At 40.2% G+C, this 17,566-nt stretch overlaps 1 protein-coding gene across 12 annotated transcripts in view; it reads right to left on the bottom strand.

Moving 5' to 3' along the window:
• The window catches only part of NHSL1 (NHS like 1), a 201,226-nt gene that overhangs the window by 39,603 nt on the left and 144,057 nt on the right, over nucleotides 1–17,566 (bottom strand). For all 12 annotated transcript variants that reach the window (XM_020777385.3, XM_072996034.2, XM_072996045.2 and 9 more), the window contains exon 2: nucleotides 12,909–13,061. In XM_020777385.3, the coding sequence (XP_020633044.3) occupies nucleotides 12,909–13,061 (153 nt within the window). The remainder of the gene's footprint in view (nucleotides 1–12,908; nucleotides 13,062–17,566) is intronic.

The following is a 17,566-nucleotide window of genomic DNA, read 5'->3' as shown; positions in this document are numbered from 1 at the left end:
AAGAACACTGGCTGACCATAGCTGAGTGCTGCCTACTTGGCATGGTAACAGTTCTACAAAGATCTGGCAAGTTTTTTTACCTGAGATCATTATGCTCTGAAGATGGGATGTTGTACTTGCTAAACATGGGTTCTGTTCCCTCCAGCAGAAGATTTGAGAATGCAGAAGGATTCAAATTTAGTGTAACTTCAAGTCAGTTCTTGGCAAAGAGGCTCAGACAGCAAGGAGTTAATATACAGTATATCACAGAAGTGAGTACACCCCCCCACATTTCATAAATATTTTAGCATATCTTTTCATGTGACAACGCTGAAGAAATGATACTTGGCTACAATGTAAAGCAGTGAGTATACAGCTTGTATAACTGTAAATGTGCAGTCCATTATATAAATTTTTGCTCCAGAAACGCATTAGGGCTTATTTTCAGGGGATGTTTAATTTTTTTTTCATGTACAACAATCTACATTTATTCAAATACAGTCATGTACATCTGTGTTGTATTATTTGGAGGGGACAGCACACATTTACACTGTTATACAAGCTGTATACTCACTGCTTTACATTGTAGCCAAGTGTAATTTCTTCAGTGTTGTCATATGAAAAGATAAACTAAAATATTTATGAAATGTGAGGGGGTGTATTCACTTCTGTGATATACTGTATTTAAAGAAAAGCCCAATCATTTTTTCTGTATGCGCATAACCCTGATTTATATTCACAGAATTGGTGTATAATTATATAGTAGTAATATTTACAATGATATGAAATCTACGCTGTTTCCCCCAAAGTAACCTGAAAATAAGCCCTAGTGTGATTTTTCAGGATGCTTGTAATATAAGCCCTACCCCCCAAAATAAGCCCCAGTTAAGTAAAACCCCACCCTCCACCATTGTGCAGCAACCAGAGGAAGATGACATGACTGTACAGTATTTGAATAAATGTAGATTGTTGTACATGAAAAAAATTAAACATCCCCTGAAAATAAGCCCTAATGCGTTTTTGGAGCAAGAATTAATATAAGACCCTGTCTTATTTTCGGGGAAACACGGTAGAATTTGCAAGTCTGGAACTTGGCATTATTTTGAGACTACGATTTATTGAAAAACCTTACCATACCTAATTTAAATGTTTTAGTGGCCCAATAAAGCTAATACTCACATTTTTTCTTTGAAATGTGTGCAAGGGGCTGATTATGGAAAATGTCCAGAACACCCTCACAGGGACATATCAGAAGCCACAGTGTGGTGATCTCCTTTCCTTCAAGAAGGACTGCTCCACCCAAGGACTTTATCTTCCTCTAAACACTAGATAATACTCTTAATTTAGCTCCAAATGAATCCCCCCCACTATGTCAACTACATTATCATCATCTTAGAACTACAGAGCTGGATGGGACTTTATGGATCATCGAGGCCAGCCCGACAAGAAAACACAAATTTCCAACCTCTGGTTCCACAGACTATAGATACCTAAACTATTGAGCTATCTAACTATACTCCAGCTCTTCTGATAGGGGACTTCCATATTTCTGTGTGCCTCTGCTTCCAGTCACACAGGAGGTATCAATGGTTCAACACAAGACAATGGAAAATGTATTGGATGATAGGCAATGCTTTGTCTACAGAGATGAAAAAAGATAATTCATCCTGCATTGCCTGAGGTGGAACTTGATACTTCAAACTGATGCAACAAGCTTACAGTCTCTATCTTGGGACATTGTTTCAACCTGACAACACATCATCTACAGCAGTGGTCCCCAACCTTGGGCCTCCAGATGTTCTTGGACTTCAACTCCCAGAAATCCTGGCGAGCAGAGGCGGTTGTGAAGGATTCTGGGAGTTGTAGTCCAAGAACATCTGGAGGCCCAAGGTTGGGGACCACTGAACAGTACTTTGAATAGTTTTTGGATTATTTTGTTTCTTCCCCAACCCTTCAAGCTCTCTCAAAGCCCAGCCTGCTGTATTTTACCCTGTTTTTAACCTGTCAGGGTCAAATACAGGTACTCCCCACCATTATTTTTGAAATATGTGCACAAACCACATATTCTTTTTATTATTATTATTCATAGTCTTTGGGTAGGTTTAGATGCTCCATAAAAACTATATGAATAAATGTCTACATGTCTATTTCAGAAATATATTTCAATATATTGCCTTTTCCATAATCTGAAAAAAAAAACAACCCATACAAACCGGAGAATCACATCATTTCACAGACACCCTTCAGTCACATTTCATTTCCTCTGTCTTAGAGAAAGAACTTCTATTAGAATTCTAGACTGGATTTAAAAAGCCAGCTGGCTCAGGACCGCACCTATTGGCACACTGATAAACAAGGCAGATGGATCTGTACAAAGCGAATCCCAAGGGGGGGGGGGAATCCCAAAAACAGATAACAGAAGAGGAAAGAGAGCACAGAGGAGATGTGCAGGTGAAGAATGAAAACACACTGGCAAATGTTTCTATTTCCGAATTAATCAGTTTCACTAAAAACAGGGTGACCTCTCGGTTGAACTTCTCACACTGTTCAAAAGACAGCAATGAGAAATAATATCTAGCTTTTACATGGTCGTCTTTGAAGGACAAGAATTCAGTGAAATTTCAGCGCTTGACTTCTATGAAAGACAATGGCTGGATAAACAGCCTGAGTGAAACCAAGGAAAAAAAAGAGTACAGTATAGCTGTACTATTGAGGCACAACTAAGCCTCCAGACAAGCAACAAGGCTTTTCCGACTCTAGATGGCTAGGGTCAGATTGGCGCCTGAAACAGTACGATAGTCTGATGGGGAAATAACTGGGTCAAACAGATTGTCTTTAGCAGCATTTGAAAAGTTATTTTAAAAACTAATTTATCCCAGTTACTCACTGTAATGTTAAATACTAACTCAATGTTTTACTTGTTCCATGCCATAACTTTCTGCTGTGTTCGGGGAGGAGAGCTTTTTCTGGGGGGGAGCGGGGAGAAACCTGACACATTTCATTAAAAATGTATTTAGAAATAGTCTTAAAATTAATTAGAAGACATAACTTTAAAATGTTACCCTCGGCAAGCCCTTCAAAAGGCTGCTGTTGTACCCACTCTGTGCATTTCTTTTGAAATCTAACATGATAATCATGCTCTTTCTACAAAAAGTGGGGATAATCTACTAGCAATGATATTATTTGTGATCTTTGAAGCATTTATTTCTGGGACAGAGGGACTTGAGCCCAGCACAAGACCACAGTCGCCAAAATCAAAGGGCCTGGTACTTGAAGACCGCCAAGCTATTATGGCACAAGATGCAGAAAATCCCAGAAAACATCTTCCAATCTCAGGCAGAAAAATGAAATAATGACAAAACAAACACTCTTACTAGATCTGACAGCAACCCCCTAAGTCATCATTCATCTTTCCAGTTTTTCAATTATTCTTACACTCGTGTGGGTTAATATAATCAAAAAACAGATTGGATCTTCCCCCAAACACACTGTCACACTCTTGTACACAAGCTGCTTATCAGCAATGCTGTCAATAACATGTAGGACTGGAAACAAAAAAAAATGAAATTTGTAAATTGATTTAAAAATCCATCTGGAATGAATAAGGCAAGTCACAGAGCAGCTGGCAACACAGCTAGTTTCCACAGCTATCTAGTTCAGAACAGGACTTCAAAAGAGAACTCTTTAGACACTGCTATAGGATTTATTTCTGTCTCACAGTCTAAATAAGGCAAGTGCCAAGCTTTGAACCACACAAGAAGGCATTCAATTTAGAACAAGACCCACTTCTGCAGATAAAAATCCCCTTATCAGCAGCAGAAATGGGTTGTCACAAGAGCTGTTCCACATCAAGCTTAGTTTTAAAATGATGCTGGAGAAAAATACCACTGCCGCTCTTAAGACTGTTGCTGGAAAGAAGCCAGGCTTGCATGCAAAACAGGTTCATGAACTTTACCCAAAATACAGCTCAATACAATTTTGAAAGGAGAAACTCCTTCACATTTTTTTCATAGTCAGGAATTCTAATAAATGCACTGTCAAAATATATTAACAGAAATATGCTTTGTTTAACAGGATTTAACTGTATCAGGAAAAAAACAAATAAATCAAACCAAACCAAACCATGTGGCACCTTAAAGACTAACTAATGTGAGCTTTTGTGGACACATCCACTTCATCAGACATAGGGAAATGAAATGAAATCATGGATCAATTTCGCAACTAGTACATTCTAAATCCAGAAAAACATCTACTTCTGCTTCATTGACTTCCTGGAAAATCCCCTGATGTTAGGAAAGTGTGAAGGCAAGAGGAGAAGGGGACAACAGAGGACGAGATGGTTGGACAGTGTCATCGAAGCTACCAACATGAACTTGACCCAAGTCCAGGAGGCAGTGGAAGACAGGAGGGCCTGGCGTGCTCTGGCCCATGGAGTCATGAAGAGTTAAACACAACTTAATGATTAAGCAACAACAACATTCTAAATATTCATTTGCTGTATGAGTCTTGGATGTGTGGTTACATCTCACATACAGTAATTAATAGCCTCTGTTCAGTGTTGAGTTCTATTGTAAACCTTTCTACAGGAGACAGAAAACAGATACCAGGCATGAGCAAAGCGGGGGGGGGAGAAACATCAGAATCTGATTTTGCTAATTCTGCTTTAACATAAAATTACTCTTATTCCATAGAAGGTGTCTATCTCCGGACTAGATCAGACGGAAAGCTCTTTAATCTCTCTAGATTGAGAGCGAGGACCAAAGTCCAACTGAAATGCATACGGGACTTCCTCTTCGCAGATGATGCAGAAGCATGGACAGCTTTTTTTAAAAAAAATTGGGTGGCTTCTCAAATTAAAAAGCAACATGCATGGCTTTTTTGTTAATTAAAAAAACTTTGGGGGGGGTTGTTCTCAAGTGTTGGTTTGTGTGGCCTTACCTCTAGAAGTCGCCTGCACTAATTTCCACTACTGTATATATACAGATGCAAACAACAAGGGACGTGGTGGCGCTGTGGGCTAAACCGCAGAAGCCTGTGCTGCAGGGTTAGAAGACCAGCAGTCGTAAGATCGAATCCACGCGACGGAGTGAGCTCCCGTCGCTTGTCCCAGCTCCCGCCAACCTAGCGGTTCAAAAGCATGCAAATGCAAGTAGATAAATAGGGACCACCTTGGTGGGAAGGTAACAGTGTTCCATGTCTAAGTCGCACTGGCCATGTGACCATGGAAGATTGTCTTCGGACAAAACGTTGGCTCTATGAGCACCGCCCCCTAGAGTCGAACATGACTGGACAAAAATTGTCAAGGGGAACCTTTACCTTTACCTTAAACAACAAGGACAAAGAGGCATGCAGAGTTCTGTATCCTCTCTCTTTCTCTCTCTCCCCCCCTTTGCCTCTTTTAGTAACTGTAAACAATGTTCTTTTCTGCTATCTTTCAGCTTCTAAAATACAGAGATAAGTAGGCATGACTAAAGCAGTAACGTTTTATCTTTCTTAAGTGCACTGAGATTAACTCTCACAGAAATCCAAAATAGCCAAAGATAATTGGAGAGAATAATGCAGAGCATTCCCCTAATGACAGCCTGTTGACAAATATCATTTGCAAATGTATGTTTCAAGTTTTGCTACTAGAGTTTTGCTACTCAGTCATGGGGTATCTTCTCAGCAACTTCCTGAGAATTCTTTGGTTGAGCAAATGGTGAAATAACACAAGTAAAGGTGTATTTAAGTATGTAGCATACTGCATTTTTAGTGTGAATTTCCACACTAAGGTGTCCCCCACCTTTGGAACGATCCAAGGCTCCCATGGAATTCCCTTCGTCAAACGGAGGGGGAGGGACATAGTATGAAGGGATCCCATGAGAACCTCAGGACCGGGGTATGCAGAAACGTGTTACAGTATTTTAAAAAAATCACCACAGCTGATAACATAATCACCTTCATGTGGTGTAGCTATGCAAACAGATTCCAACCATTAATCAACTATATTTCTGATTTTTTAGAACCTCTCACACCCCTCCTTTGCATTTAAATATTATTGCGGACTAAACTTATGAAACGTCAATGCATACATTCTAGATATTTGATGTGAAAACTTTGGCAGCAAGTCATTCAGCATGTTAGATCATGCGGCGGTAGTCTCAAGAATAGACTACTGTAATACTTTCTATGGAGGGCTACCTATGAGGCCGATACGAAAACTTCAGCAGGTCCAGAACATGGCAGCCAGGTTATTGGATGGATGGATGGATGGATGGATGGATGGATGGATGGATGGATGGATGGATGGATGGATGGATGGATGGATGGATGGATGGATGGATGGATGGACGGACGGACGGACGGACGGACAGAAAGAAATTAAGAAAGAAAACATCCCTCCCTCCCTCCAAGGATAGGAACCAAAAGCTAGCAACACACAACATACAAGAGCAAGCAATGCTGCTGTTTCTCCTGGCAGAAATAAAAAAGATCCAATGTTAAAACATGCTGTTTGAATCTCAGCATATGCAAAAATGTTACATATATTAAGGCCACAATCTCATGTACACTTTCTAGATATAGAGTAGCTTTGATTGGACTGTCAAATGTGAAATGGACATCTCTGCCAGTTTTCATATCTAACAAGACAGGGGTTGGACTCAATGATGCATAGGGTTTTTTTTTCCAGCTCTACAGTTCTAAGCTTATTATTATAATTTAAAAAGAACATATGCCATTTTATGTACAGCTATCCTACCCTACCAATATGGATCAATACAGCTGTCATGTTGGTAACTAGGTCATGCTTGAGAACTAGTACATGCTTCACACCAGAAATGAAGATTCTCTTTCTCATGGTCCACCCTCCTCTGAAATCAATTCATGCAAAATTGTTCTGTTTGCTCAAGCCCCCACCCCTATCCCCAGCCATTCTCCTCAAGGATGTATTACCATGGCAGGTGAGAAGTTACAAAGCAATGGTATTTCAGCACCATGTTTATGCAGACAGGAATCTAGCAGTCTGGATGGTTCCTGAGCAATGCCTGTAGGGGCCTCCTGGTGTCAGGACCGAGACAGACTGAAGCTCTGCAAAGACCTCTTCTAAGGAAGAAGTCTGGGATTATTAAAAACAAACCAACGAAAAACCAAGAACAACTTTCATGGGAAATCTGGATGAATCTTCACTAGATACCCCCATAATTCCTTCCATACCAACCACTTTTGATGCTGATTCTCTTCCTTCCTTCCAGGGCTTGTCTGTTGCTTTTACCTATCTGACAAGCCCTCTCGGTGGATAAAAATCAACTATCTTTTAAAATATCAATTCAAATCACAATTTAATTTTAAAAAATGTCAAAAATCCAAAGTTTTATTTAAATCATGATTTAAATCGATTTGATATAAATCAAATCCACCCTGCCTCTTCCTCCTCACTATCTGTTTCTCAGATGAGAGGGAAGGGGTTCTGGATTTGTGGGGACAGAAAGAAGACAGAATGGGCCTCTGGGCCCTTCTGGGCCTCTTTATTTTGCCCTGGAGCCTTTCATGAAAAAGGTGCTAAATGGGAGAGGCAAAAGACTGTCTCATTCACACAGGAGATGGTGCTGTGAGAGGCATGACCAAAACCTGTACCCAAACCGTCCTTTTCTGGTGGAAGTGATAAATGGGCTCTTCTTGAATAAGCATACCTGCATTTTAAATATGGGCCTTATCACCCATGGTGCCCCATATTACAGCACTTGCTGTGGGTGCAAGAACAAGTTCTGCTGTGTCTCCAAGTGGGACCCCCCCCCCTCTAGTCGGCTTCAGGTTTTAGCTGGGGACTTTTTTAAGCTTTTGGTCTTCCTCAGGTGCATCGCATGGTTTCTCCCTTTTAATGGCTGCTCTAAAAACCTCTGAAGTTCCTTCTATTCCAAAGAAGAGGAGGAGGAGGACAGAGAGGAGGGTGGGGGCTGTTTAACCTCACACTGTGCCAACCAGCCTGATGCAAGCACTACTCAATGTTCCTCTTTGAAGCAGACTCTGGTTATCTACTGAGCTGGAGCTGGAAAGGAGGATATGATGGGTGGTTGCTGTGGCTTCCATGTCAAGAAAAGGGTTAACAACCATTTGCCTGTCACAGGACTTCACAGCTCTTCCTCCTAGTCTTCATGTAATGTTTTGCCAGTATCTCCTAATGGCCAAAGATGGGAACAAGTGGCAGCAGAGAGAAGATACAGATATAAAAGGGTAGCAACTGGAACATCCTCCTGTACACCAAAAGGATGAATACCTGACTCACATCCTTGCGCAGCACTGTAGTACTGTCCAATGGTTTGAAGGGTGTGCATGCATTTTTTTAAAAAATGATTCTTCTATCACAGTAGGAACTAGAAACAAACATGTCTCAGTCCACAAGGCAGGAAAGCAAACTGGAGCCCTACAGAAGGGGAGCAGCTCATATGAAATACAAGACCGAAGTCTTCCTTCCAGTTCCAGTGGAAGGAAGGGGCTTTCCTCTCACTAGTTGACCTCCTCGGTTCAGACACAGACTTTTAGACTTATTGCAACCTCACATGCTGCCTTTAGTAGGTGTGGCTGGGGGAGATCTTTCTGGGGCTGGGGTGACTGTTAATCTGTCCAGCATTAATCAACAGTTCATGCCCTGCCTCTGAATTCAAAGAGAGCCGTGCCTCTCTGCTAAGAGCTTCTTTTTTCTTTCGATTTAGATTGCCGGAAGCAAACAAGGCCTGTTGACACCTTTTGCTCAAAAGCAGTTCCTCTTTTTTGTCAGTTTGATGTTTGATCCATTCAATTGTATATGAATGAAAACAATTTATTCTTTCTCTAACTACAGCAATGTCTCAATGTGACTTATAAGTGCCAGTTGATGGGAAAAAGAGGTGAACTAAATTGGGGGACCTGAAGCTATTCTGTGCTGTGAATCCCTGCACTTTTGTTGCAAAGTTAGAAGAATTGGACTAGAAATCCAAAATTCTGCAACAAAAACCTTGCTTTCTGCCTGGCCATGCTTCAGTAGTGAGGAGCTCAACATTTCACGTATTAATGTGAATTATTCAAAAGTGCCCTGAACGAAGATCACATCTAAAGAATTTAAATACCTAGATATCACTCTTAAAACAACATACCTATTAATATGGCATTACACCTAATGTGCATTTTGCACTATTTATTTACTGCCTAGATCAGAGGTGGTCAGGGCTGGTGAGACCAGGGGCAATCCTTCTTCTGAAATTGCTGTCCGTCACATGCTGCCAATGCCAAAAACTGAAAATGGAATTGCCTGCAAATGGTACCCCCAATCCTGTGCTCTGGAGGCCTTCTTGGTAGGCAACAGGAAAACATGCACAACCCCATGCCTTGTTTTATGCAAGACTCACATTTCCTGTATTCTCTTTGTTTTTTAACCTTTTTTTTTTTTTGAGTGAGAGAGGGTAGACATTGGGGAAATGCAAAAATGGATGGGAGGCTACATGTGGCCTGTTATCCTCAGATTTCCCCTCCCCCTCCCAGTCTAGACACTTTTGCAATGTGTAGACTTCGTTTTTCAGCATGGAACAGAAAATCAATATGCACAAAATATATTCTCCCCTATTTGCCTTGTCCAGTTCTCCAGAAAATAATCTGAAGGATGTAAACATGCCAAAGCCGTTGATACATAGAGTTTAAACAGCCTCAAGGAGTTACAAAGAACAAGAGAACAAACAAGTATAGCTGCTACGAAACAAAAACAACCAAAGAGGCATGATTTTACTTCTCTCTCTGGAAACCTGGCAGCTTAGTTGAACTATGGCAGCTACTACTGGATTTAACTTCACTCTAATATTTTAAGCTGGCAAGGGAGCTCATTTATCATTATCACTGTAATCTAAAAATGTTCTATTAAATGGCTCTCTTTTTAACAGCCCTTTAACTGAACATATGATTAATACAGTAATCACCACAGCATAATAACCACCAGTGAGAGATGGCCCATATTTCTCATTTGCTTATTGATCCAATTAAATCACTAAAAACCAAGCCCAAATAAAAACATGTTATTTTCCAGTTGAGATTAAGGAAACATGCAAGACAGTCAGTTTTATTTTACATACTTAACCAGATGGCCTTTCAGATTTAATTGAAGCACTTAGATGATTCTTGCTTAGACTGAAGCTGGACCCAGGACTCCAATCCCAGGCTATAAATCCAATGCCCCTATAAACCAATCAAACTAATGAATCACCAAGAATACTGGGGACCTGCAGCAATAATCCCAGTGGCCAATGATGATGCAGGATCAATATTTACACCAGTATTTACTGTAACACATAATAGCAAAGACTATATATATAACCCATCTGTCACAGAAGCACCCCCGGCCGAAGATCTGTTTCCAAGTGCTGGCTTTAACCTATAAAAGCCCTAAATGACTTGGGTCCAAGCTATCTCAAAGACTCCATCTCACTTGATGAGCATTCCTGGGTGTTAAGATAATCGGGGGAGGCTTTTCTCGATCCCACTACCTTCACAGGTGCGGGAGAGGGCCTTCTCTGTCGCTATTCCCATACTCTGGAACTCCCTTCCATAGAAGGCCAGGCTGGCTCCATCTTTGCTGTCCTTCTGCAAGCAGGTGAGAACCTTTCTCTTTGGGGAGGCTTTTCCTTTGTGTGTGGCTGTCTAAGAGAGTGGTTGGTGTTTTTTTTTTTTTTTTAATGGGATAGTTTGGATTTTTGTTCTTCAAAATCTGTTTTACTAATGCTTTTACCTACTATATTTAATATAATGTTTATCGAATTCATTTTTAATATTTGAGTAATTTAGTGTTTTTAGTTTCTAACATTGTATTTTTAATTATGAAAACCACCTTGGGTCCTTTTTTAGGAGAAAGGCAGGGTAAATAAGCAAACAAACAAATAGGAATAAAAAAATTGACTTCTCTTGTACTTTTTCTAAAATGTAAAGCTGCATGAAGGTTAAAACTGAAACCATATGCCAAGCTACTGTTAGAATAAACAGCCATAACTGGAAACTCTTGTCTTGTATTTTTAAACTATCAATACATGTTTAATGTTTTTAAATTTAACACCTTGGGGTGTTTGCCTCAGAAGGAAAGGTGCCATTGGCAACCTGTCCCTCTCCATATTTCTAATGCTGCTTCAGCTCCATTTCCAATCACAGCATTCCTAAGGGTTCATTTGAAAGTATTCAGAAGTGATTTACCAGTCCCTCCTTCTGGTGGCACTCTGGATTGTGCAATTTGCACAAGGTAATTGGGCAAGTGACCTTGACTGTCCCCTTTTTTGGATGGCACAGTGGGCATTTAAACTCCTAATCCTTGGCTCCACAGCCAGACACTCCAATGGGCAATACCAGCTTCGTAAATTAGTACAGCTACATGAAGAGACAGCTGTGTTTGATAGAACTGATGCAAGACACAATGGTTCATGAGTATGAAGCCTTCTTGTCCATACTGTGTTGCTCTGGTCTAAACTTAAGCTTGCGAGTTCAGGGTATCATCTCAACAATTCTCAAAAGTATTGTCAATCAACTGTTACTTCTGAAGTTATGGAAGTTTTCACACTATGTTGAAATACTTCTCCCTTATCCTAAGTTCTTATCTTTGACAGTAAATAATGTTGATAGTGTGAATATAAGTTTTTTTTAAAAAATATACTGTATATATTATACTAAGTATTAATCTATGCTAAAACCATGCCAGTAGATTGGGGGGGATGTAGAAAACTCACATTACTACAGGTAATGCAGCCCACGGAAGCTCTTGTGGAAGCAGCAGGGGCTCCAAGCTCCAAGAGCTTGGTCAATTTTGCATTACTGGGAAGTTTATACATGCTTACACTCAAACTATAATCCACTGAGCTTCAAGATTTCCAGATATTTATTTATTATTTATTTATATTTATTTATTTTTTGTTTATTTGTACACCCTTAATACACTGTCTTATTTCATAGTTACATGAATATTAGCTGACATCTTCCATACTTCTAGAAATCTCATGCTCTTCTGCCAGCATTGTTGCTAAAATATAGACTTGCACAAATAATTTGGACATTTAAAAGTGATGAAAAGTAAACTTTTCCCAGTCTAAGTCAAGTAAAGACTGAATAAAACCAACACTCCCAGGTTTATGGTTGCAAAGGACATTTTTATGCAAAAGGAGAGTTTCTGAATTTCTTAGTTCTTAGTGACAGAAAATACAGTTTTGCAAAACAGTTTTTCTCTCCTTGTACTAGTTCTGTCTTACACAACACTGTCATGTATCTTGGGGTGCAAAGTGATATCACATGAACATATCCTGTGTTTTAAAAATAAAACACATGAATTGGTTCCTCTGTCAAACAGTGCTAGTGATATAAAATTAAATATAGTTTTATTGAAAGTGTTATGTTTGTTGCAGAGTGCGGGCGGAATACAAGTCGAATGAATGAATGAATGAATGAATGAATGAATGAATGAATGAATGAATGAATGAATGAATGGATGAATGAATGGATGAATGAATGGTTACTCATTTATATTTCACATTTCTTCTTCACAAGACATAACTTTTGCAGGTTACTAGGTCACATGATGTTTACTTCAAATAATCTAGACCTGAAAAGCGCCCATAAGCAGAAACTGATTTCTAGCATAACTATTCGAACTTTCTCCTCCATTCTTCTCTTGGGTCTTGTGAGAATGTTATTGTGTCAGTACAGAATAATAAGCAAGATCTGTAGAGATATACTGTATTTCTTCAGGGCAGGATGATTAAAACTCCACACTTATGCCAAGATCCATAAATTCAACATTAACTGATCCTTCAAAACTGAACTGATTTCTTTCCTTCAGTTTCTTAGAAAAGACAGACAAAACCACAAGGAGACAAAGGAAAATAGAGGCATGCTCTTGCTATTGTAAAAAAAAATCATCTTATTATCAAGTGTCATTTCTGTCAGTTTCTTACCTCTTAGTACTGACTTCAGATTCAGCTTGGCTTGACGATGCAAATCCTCCACACAAGCTGGCCTTGAAGAAGGTAGAAACACATTCTCCTGCTGATGCCAGGGCGCCGTGTAATGGACGGTCCATCTACTCTCTTCATCTAGATTGGAGACAGCTGCAAAAAAGACAAGACGACAAAGAAATGTAGTACTGCTAATAAAACAAAAGTACCAAAGTTCTCAAGATTAGCTGATACATTTGTATAAATGGAGGGGAAAATATCAACCCTTTTGAACATCTCATCGTCTTTTTTTTTTTTACCAGTCATAATGTTTTGCTTCCAATACCACTTATTGCTCTTCAGATTAATCATACACTGCCATGTAGTTTAGTACAACAGTCTGAAAAGTAACAATGAGAGTCCTATAATTAAAAATGGAAATATTAAGGGGGGGGGGAAACACACACAGAGCAAATACTTCATAGTTGCAGCCCAGGACAGATATAAAAGCCTATCAGCACATGCAGGTCTTCAGTTCATGGTATCCAAAAGGCTTCCTCAGTCTCTTAGCAACCAGCAACAACACCCTGTGTTCCAGACCCTCGTTGCCTTAAGCTACTAGAAGAACAAGCTGTCAACAGAGCTTCTCTAGCCATTCTCACAGCTACACATGGAAAAGAAAGGAGGGAGTTCCCTCTTGTATGCAGGACTCTTGTCTCTTTGGAGCTTTAAGGCTAAATCCAGCACTTTGATTAGGGCCCAGGATCAAAATGGTAACGCAAATGAACAAGATTAGGAACAAAATGCTGCCCATAGTCCATGGACACTAAAAACTAGCACTAAGTTCTCTGCCACACGAAGCTTTTGAACTGTTCTCAATGAAGTACCACACACAGCCCATTGCAATAATTCAATGCATTCATCATAGCTGGTAAAATGTATCCATAGTAATGGCAGCCACCAAAAGAACTCAGTCACATAATAAATCAATCTTTTAAGAGATATATGCTCCTACACAGGAAGCCTATAACACCAGCTAGCTGTATAGCTCAGAGGTTTAGATATCTGGCTGTATAGCCAGAGGTTGAGAATTCAGTTCCCCAGTGTGCATCCCAGAAGAGCCAGCCTGTGCAAGCCGCACAGCCCCAGAATACCTCCAGAAGAAGGAAATGTCAAACCGCTTCTGAAAAGGGTCACCGTAAGTCAGAAATGACTTGACAGCACACAAACAGTACATTCTATCAAACTATCAAAACCTATCTTGGCTAAGTTCAGTTCATTATCAATTTTCTTCTGCTTATTGAGCTCAAAGTGTTCGGGTCCAAACAATAACAGGTTCCTGGATGCAATAAAAATGGAATAGTGGTTGTTGTGGGTTTTTCGGGCTTCTTGGCCGTGTTCTGAAAGTGGTTCTTCCTAACGTTTCGCCAGTCTCTGTGGCCGGCATCTTCAGAGGACAGCAAACTGTGCTCTGGGTAGGCTTGAGAGTGGGTGGAGTATTTGTGGCTGTGAGAAGGCTAGTTTGTGAGGTAGGCTATTGTCCTAATCAGGATATGGTTGATTAATGTGTTTTGTTGTGGATGTATTGTTTTGATAAGGAGGGGAGATTATCTGTCCCTGTGGTTGATGGGTGTCATTAGCTGGTCTTTTGTGTGCAGTAATCCCCTGACCTTGTGGCTGGGTAGAGTTCGTTGACCTTTTGCACTCTGTGTTTTTGAGAGCTGGGAGCCAGGTTTTGTTGAGTTTCAGACATTCCTCCTTCCGGTTGAAGTTTTGTTGATGCTTGTGGATTTCAATGGCTTCCCTGTGCAGTCTGACGTAATGATTGCTGGTGTTGTCCAGTATTTCAGTATTTTGAAATAGAATTTCATGTCCAGTTTGTTTTATGGCATGTTCAGCTACTGCAGATTTTTCTTGTTGTTTTAGTCTGCAGTGTCTCTCATGTTCTTTGATTCTGGTGTGGATGCTTCGTTTTGTGGTTCCAATGTATACCTGGCCACAACTGCAAGGTATCCGGTATACTCCTGCAGTGGTGAGGGGGTCCCTTCTGTCCTTTGCTGACCATAACATTTGTTGTATTTTTGTGGTGGGCTTGAATACTGTTTGTAAGTTGTGTTTTTCCAGAAGTTTCCCCATGCGGTCTGTGATCCCTTTGATGTACGGCAGAAATACTTTGTTTGTGGGTGGCTGTTTTTCTTCTTCAGTTCGGAGTTGTTTTCTTTGTTTGATGGCTCTTGTGATTTCATTTTTGGAGTAGCCATTTGCCTGTAGGGCCCAATTCAGGTGGTCGAGTTCAGTGTTGAGAAACTGAGCTTCACAGTTACGATTTGCACGGTCTACCAGTGTTTTGATTATGCCTCTTTTTTGCCGTGGGTGGTGGTTGGAGTTTTTGTGTAGGTACCTGTCTGTGTGGGTGGGTTTTCTATAGATCTTGTGTCCCAGTCGGAGGTCAGTTTTGCGTAGGAATGGAATATCTTATTTTAGAAATTTATATTATACTCTACTTTATAAACAGATCAACACTTGAAAACAATCAGTACAACAAGAAATGCAACCTAGGAAGTTCTAAAACCAAAATCATAGCCTTAGAATAGGCTAGAACACTACTAAAACTATGGAGTCAAAACTTTACATTAAAAGTCTAGCAAAATAAAAAGGTCTTAGTTACAATGGAAAAGGTTCTGTTTCACATCACAACCAATCATGTTTCTGAAAGTGGTGGGTCCAAAGTTGAATGGGTGGTAGCATCATATGGGAAGAAACACTCTTTGAAGTATATTGAAACTGTTTGGGGTTTGTAGGGAAGAGCCAGGACTTGAACTGAAAAGCCAGTAAAGTGGAAACTTAGTACAGCAAGTTACAAAAAGTAATCCAGCTATACTTTGCAAGAATGAATATTTATGACCATTTTAAAAGACAGCTCCTTGTAGAATGTGTCACAGTACTCCAGCCTCAGTAGCAACAGCATACTGATGATGCTTTAATTTGACCACCATCCCTAGTGACTACAGGATATACTAAATTATTTATTTATTTATTACCTTTATACCCCACCCATCTAGACACATGTCTACTCTGGGCAGCTAATCCAGTCAAGCCAGCTTGTTGTTGTTCTTGTTTAGTCGTTAAGTCATGTCTGACTCTTTGTGACCCCATGGACCCGAGCACGTCAAGCCCTCCTGTCTTCCACTGCCTCCTAGAGTTGGGTCAAATTCATGTTGATAGCTTCAATGACACTGTCCAACCATCTCGTCCTCTGACGTCCCCTTCTCCTCTTGCCCTCACACTTTCCCAACATCAGGGGCTTTTCCAGGGAGTCTTCGCTTCTCATGAGATGGCCAAAGGAAAAACAAAAACACTCCTATTCTGCACTGCTCACTACAAAGGTTCCCATGCTCTTACCCAGTAACATTTTGGCAGTGACATGACACATCAATATTTCAATTCCACCACCACCCTCCAACCCAGGAATTAAAAGCACAACCTTTCCAGACAGAGCAGGCAGGCAAAGAGATAGGAACAGAACCAACAGAGGAAAGGCATAAGATGCACAGAATATGATTCTGGTTCTATATCTCAGCATTTTTAAAAATGTGCAGGCTATCCACTTTTCAACAGGATTCTGGCAAACCTGTGCAATGCTGAGTAGGTGCCAAAGTTAAGCAGACATGGCTAGAAAATTGAAAGCAAAGGCTCAAACTCAATCTTTGTTCTCAACCTGGCTTACCAGTTTTGCTTCTCATCTGCATAATAGGAATAATTTTTCTTTACAGCCTGATTACTTAAAATGTTTGGAGACCAGCAGTACAATAAAGATGTGAGTACAAATTCTGAAGGGACACTAAAATAATGCCACTCAATTGTGATTTAGAAATACTGTACCTTGTTCTGGAACTATTGGCTAAAATCCTGTGCTGTCAGGGCAACAATATCAGCAGCAGGGGGAGAACCAAGAATTCTTCCTTATGTCCCATGGCTTGTCCCGGTTGTGTGCAGTCCCATTTTGTGTGAGCCATGCAAGATCTGGGACAGGATTAGGAGCTCACCAATTACCAGTCATCTCCCCTACCAGCCGGGGGGGGGGGAATTTTCATTAATGAAAGAGTTCCTGCTTCCATCCTGGGGCTCACACACAAAGGCACTGATAATATACAAGTCCCACAAGCTGCAGGACAAATGCAAGGACTCTTAATAATTAAACAGCTCCCCCTGCAGGTGATGTCATCACCCTTACACAGGTGTAATGTACAGAACAGGATTTTTGCCAGTAACTTCAACATACATACCAAATACCAGTATTTCTGTTTTCTTAGATCTGCCAGAACACGTTATTACTCTTTCTTGCAGAAGTTACCTCTTCTGGTCCTCACGTACCATTAATATATATAGCATAAACATTCCATATCAATGAAACTGAGAGTGGGGAATGTGTGGCAAGGGAAGGGACTATTTGGTATAAGTATTCTGTATCACTGATGGCAAAGGTGGAGAACTGTTTGTTTATGTATACAGTACAAGCATCTCAATTCACATTTGTTTATCTATGTTAACCAGCCTTTCCTGAGTTTATTTATGTCATTAAAACATCAGAACACACTGCATATTTTTTTTCAAAATGCCAGCAATCACGTCTACATTTTGTCATCTCCCATCTAGTTTTATGTAACAAATTCTCATTC

Source organism: Pogona vitticeps, chromosome 1 (genome assembly GCF_051106095.1).
Source record: "Pogona vitticeps strain Pit_001003342236 chromosome 1, PviZW2.1, whole genome shotgun sequence".
In the NCBI taxonomy this organism is placed as follows: domain Eukaryota; kingdom Metazoa; phylum Chordata; class Lepidosauria; order Squamata; family Agamidae; genus Pogona; species Pogona vitticeps.
Note: the sequence above shows the minus strand (reverse complement) of the source record. Positions and strands in the feature narration are given on the sequence as shown.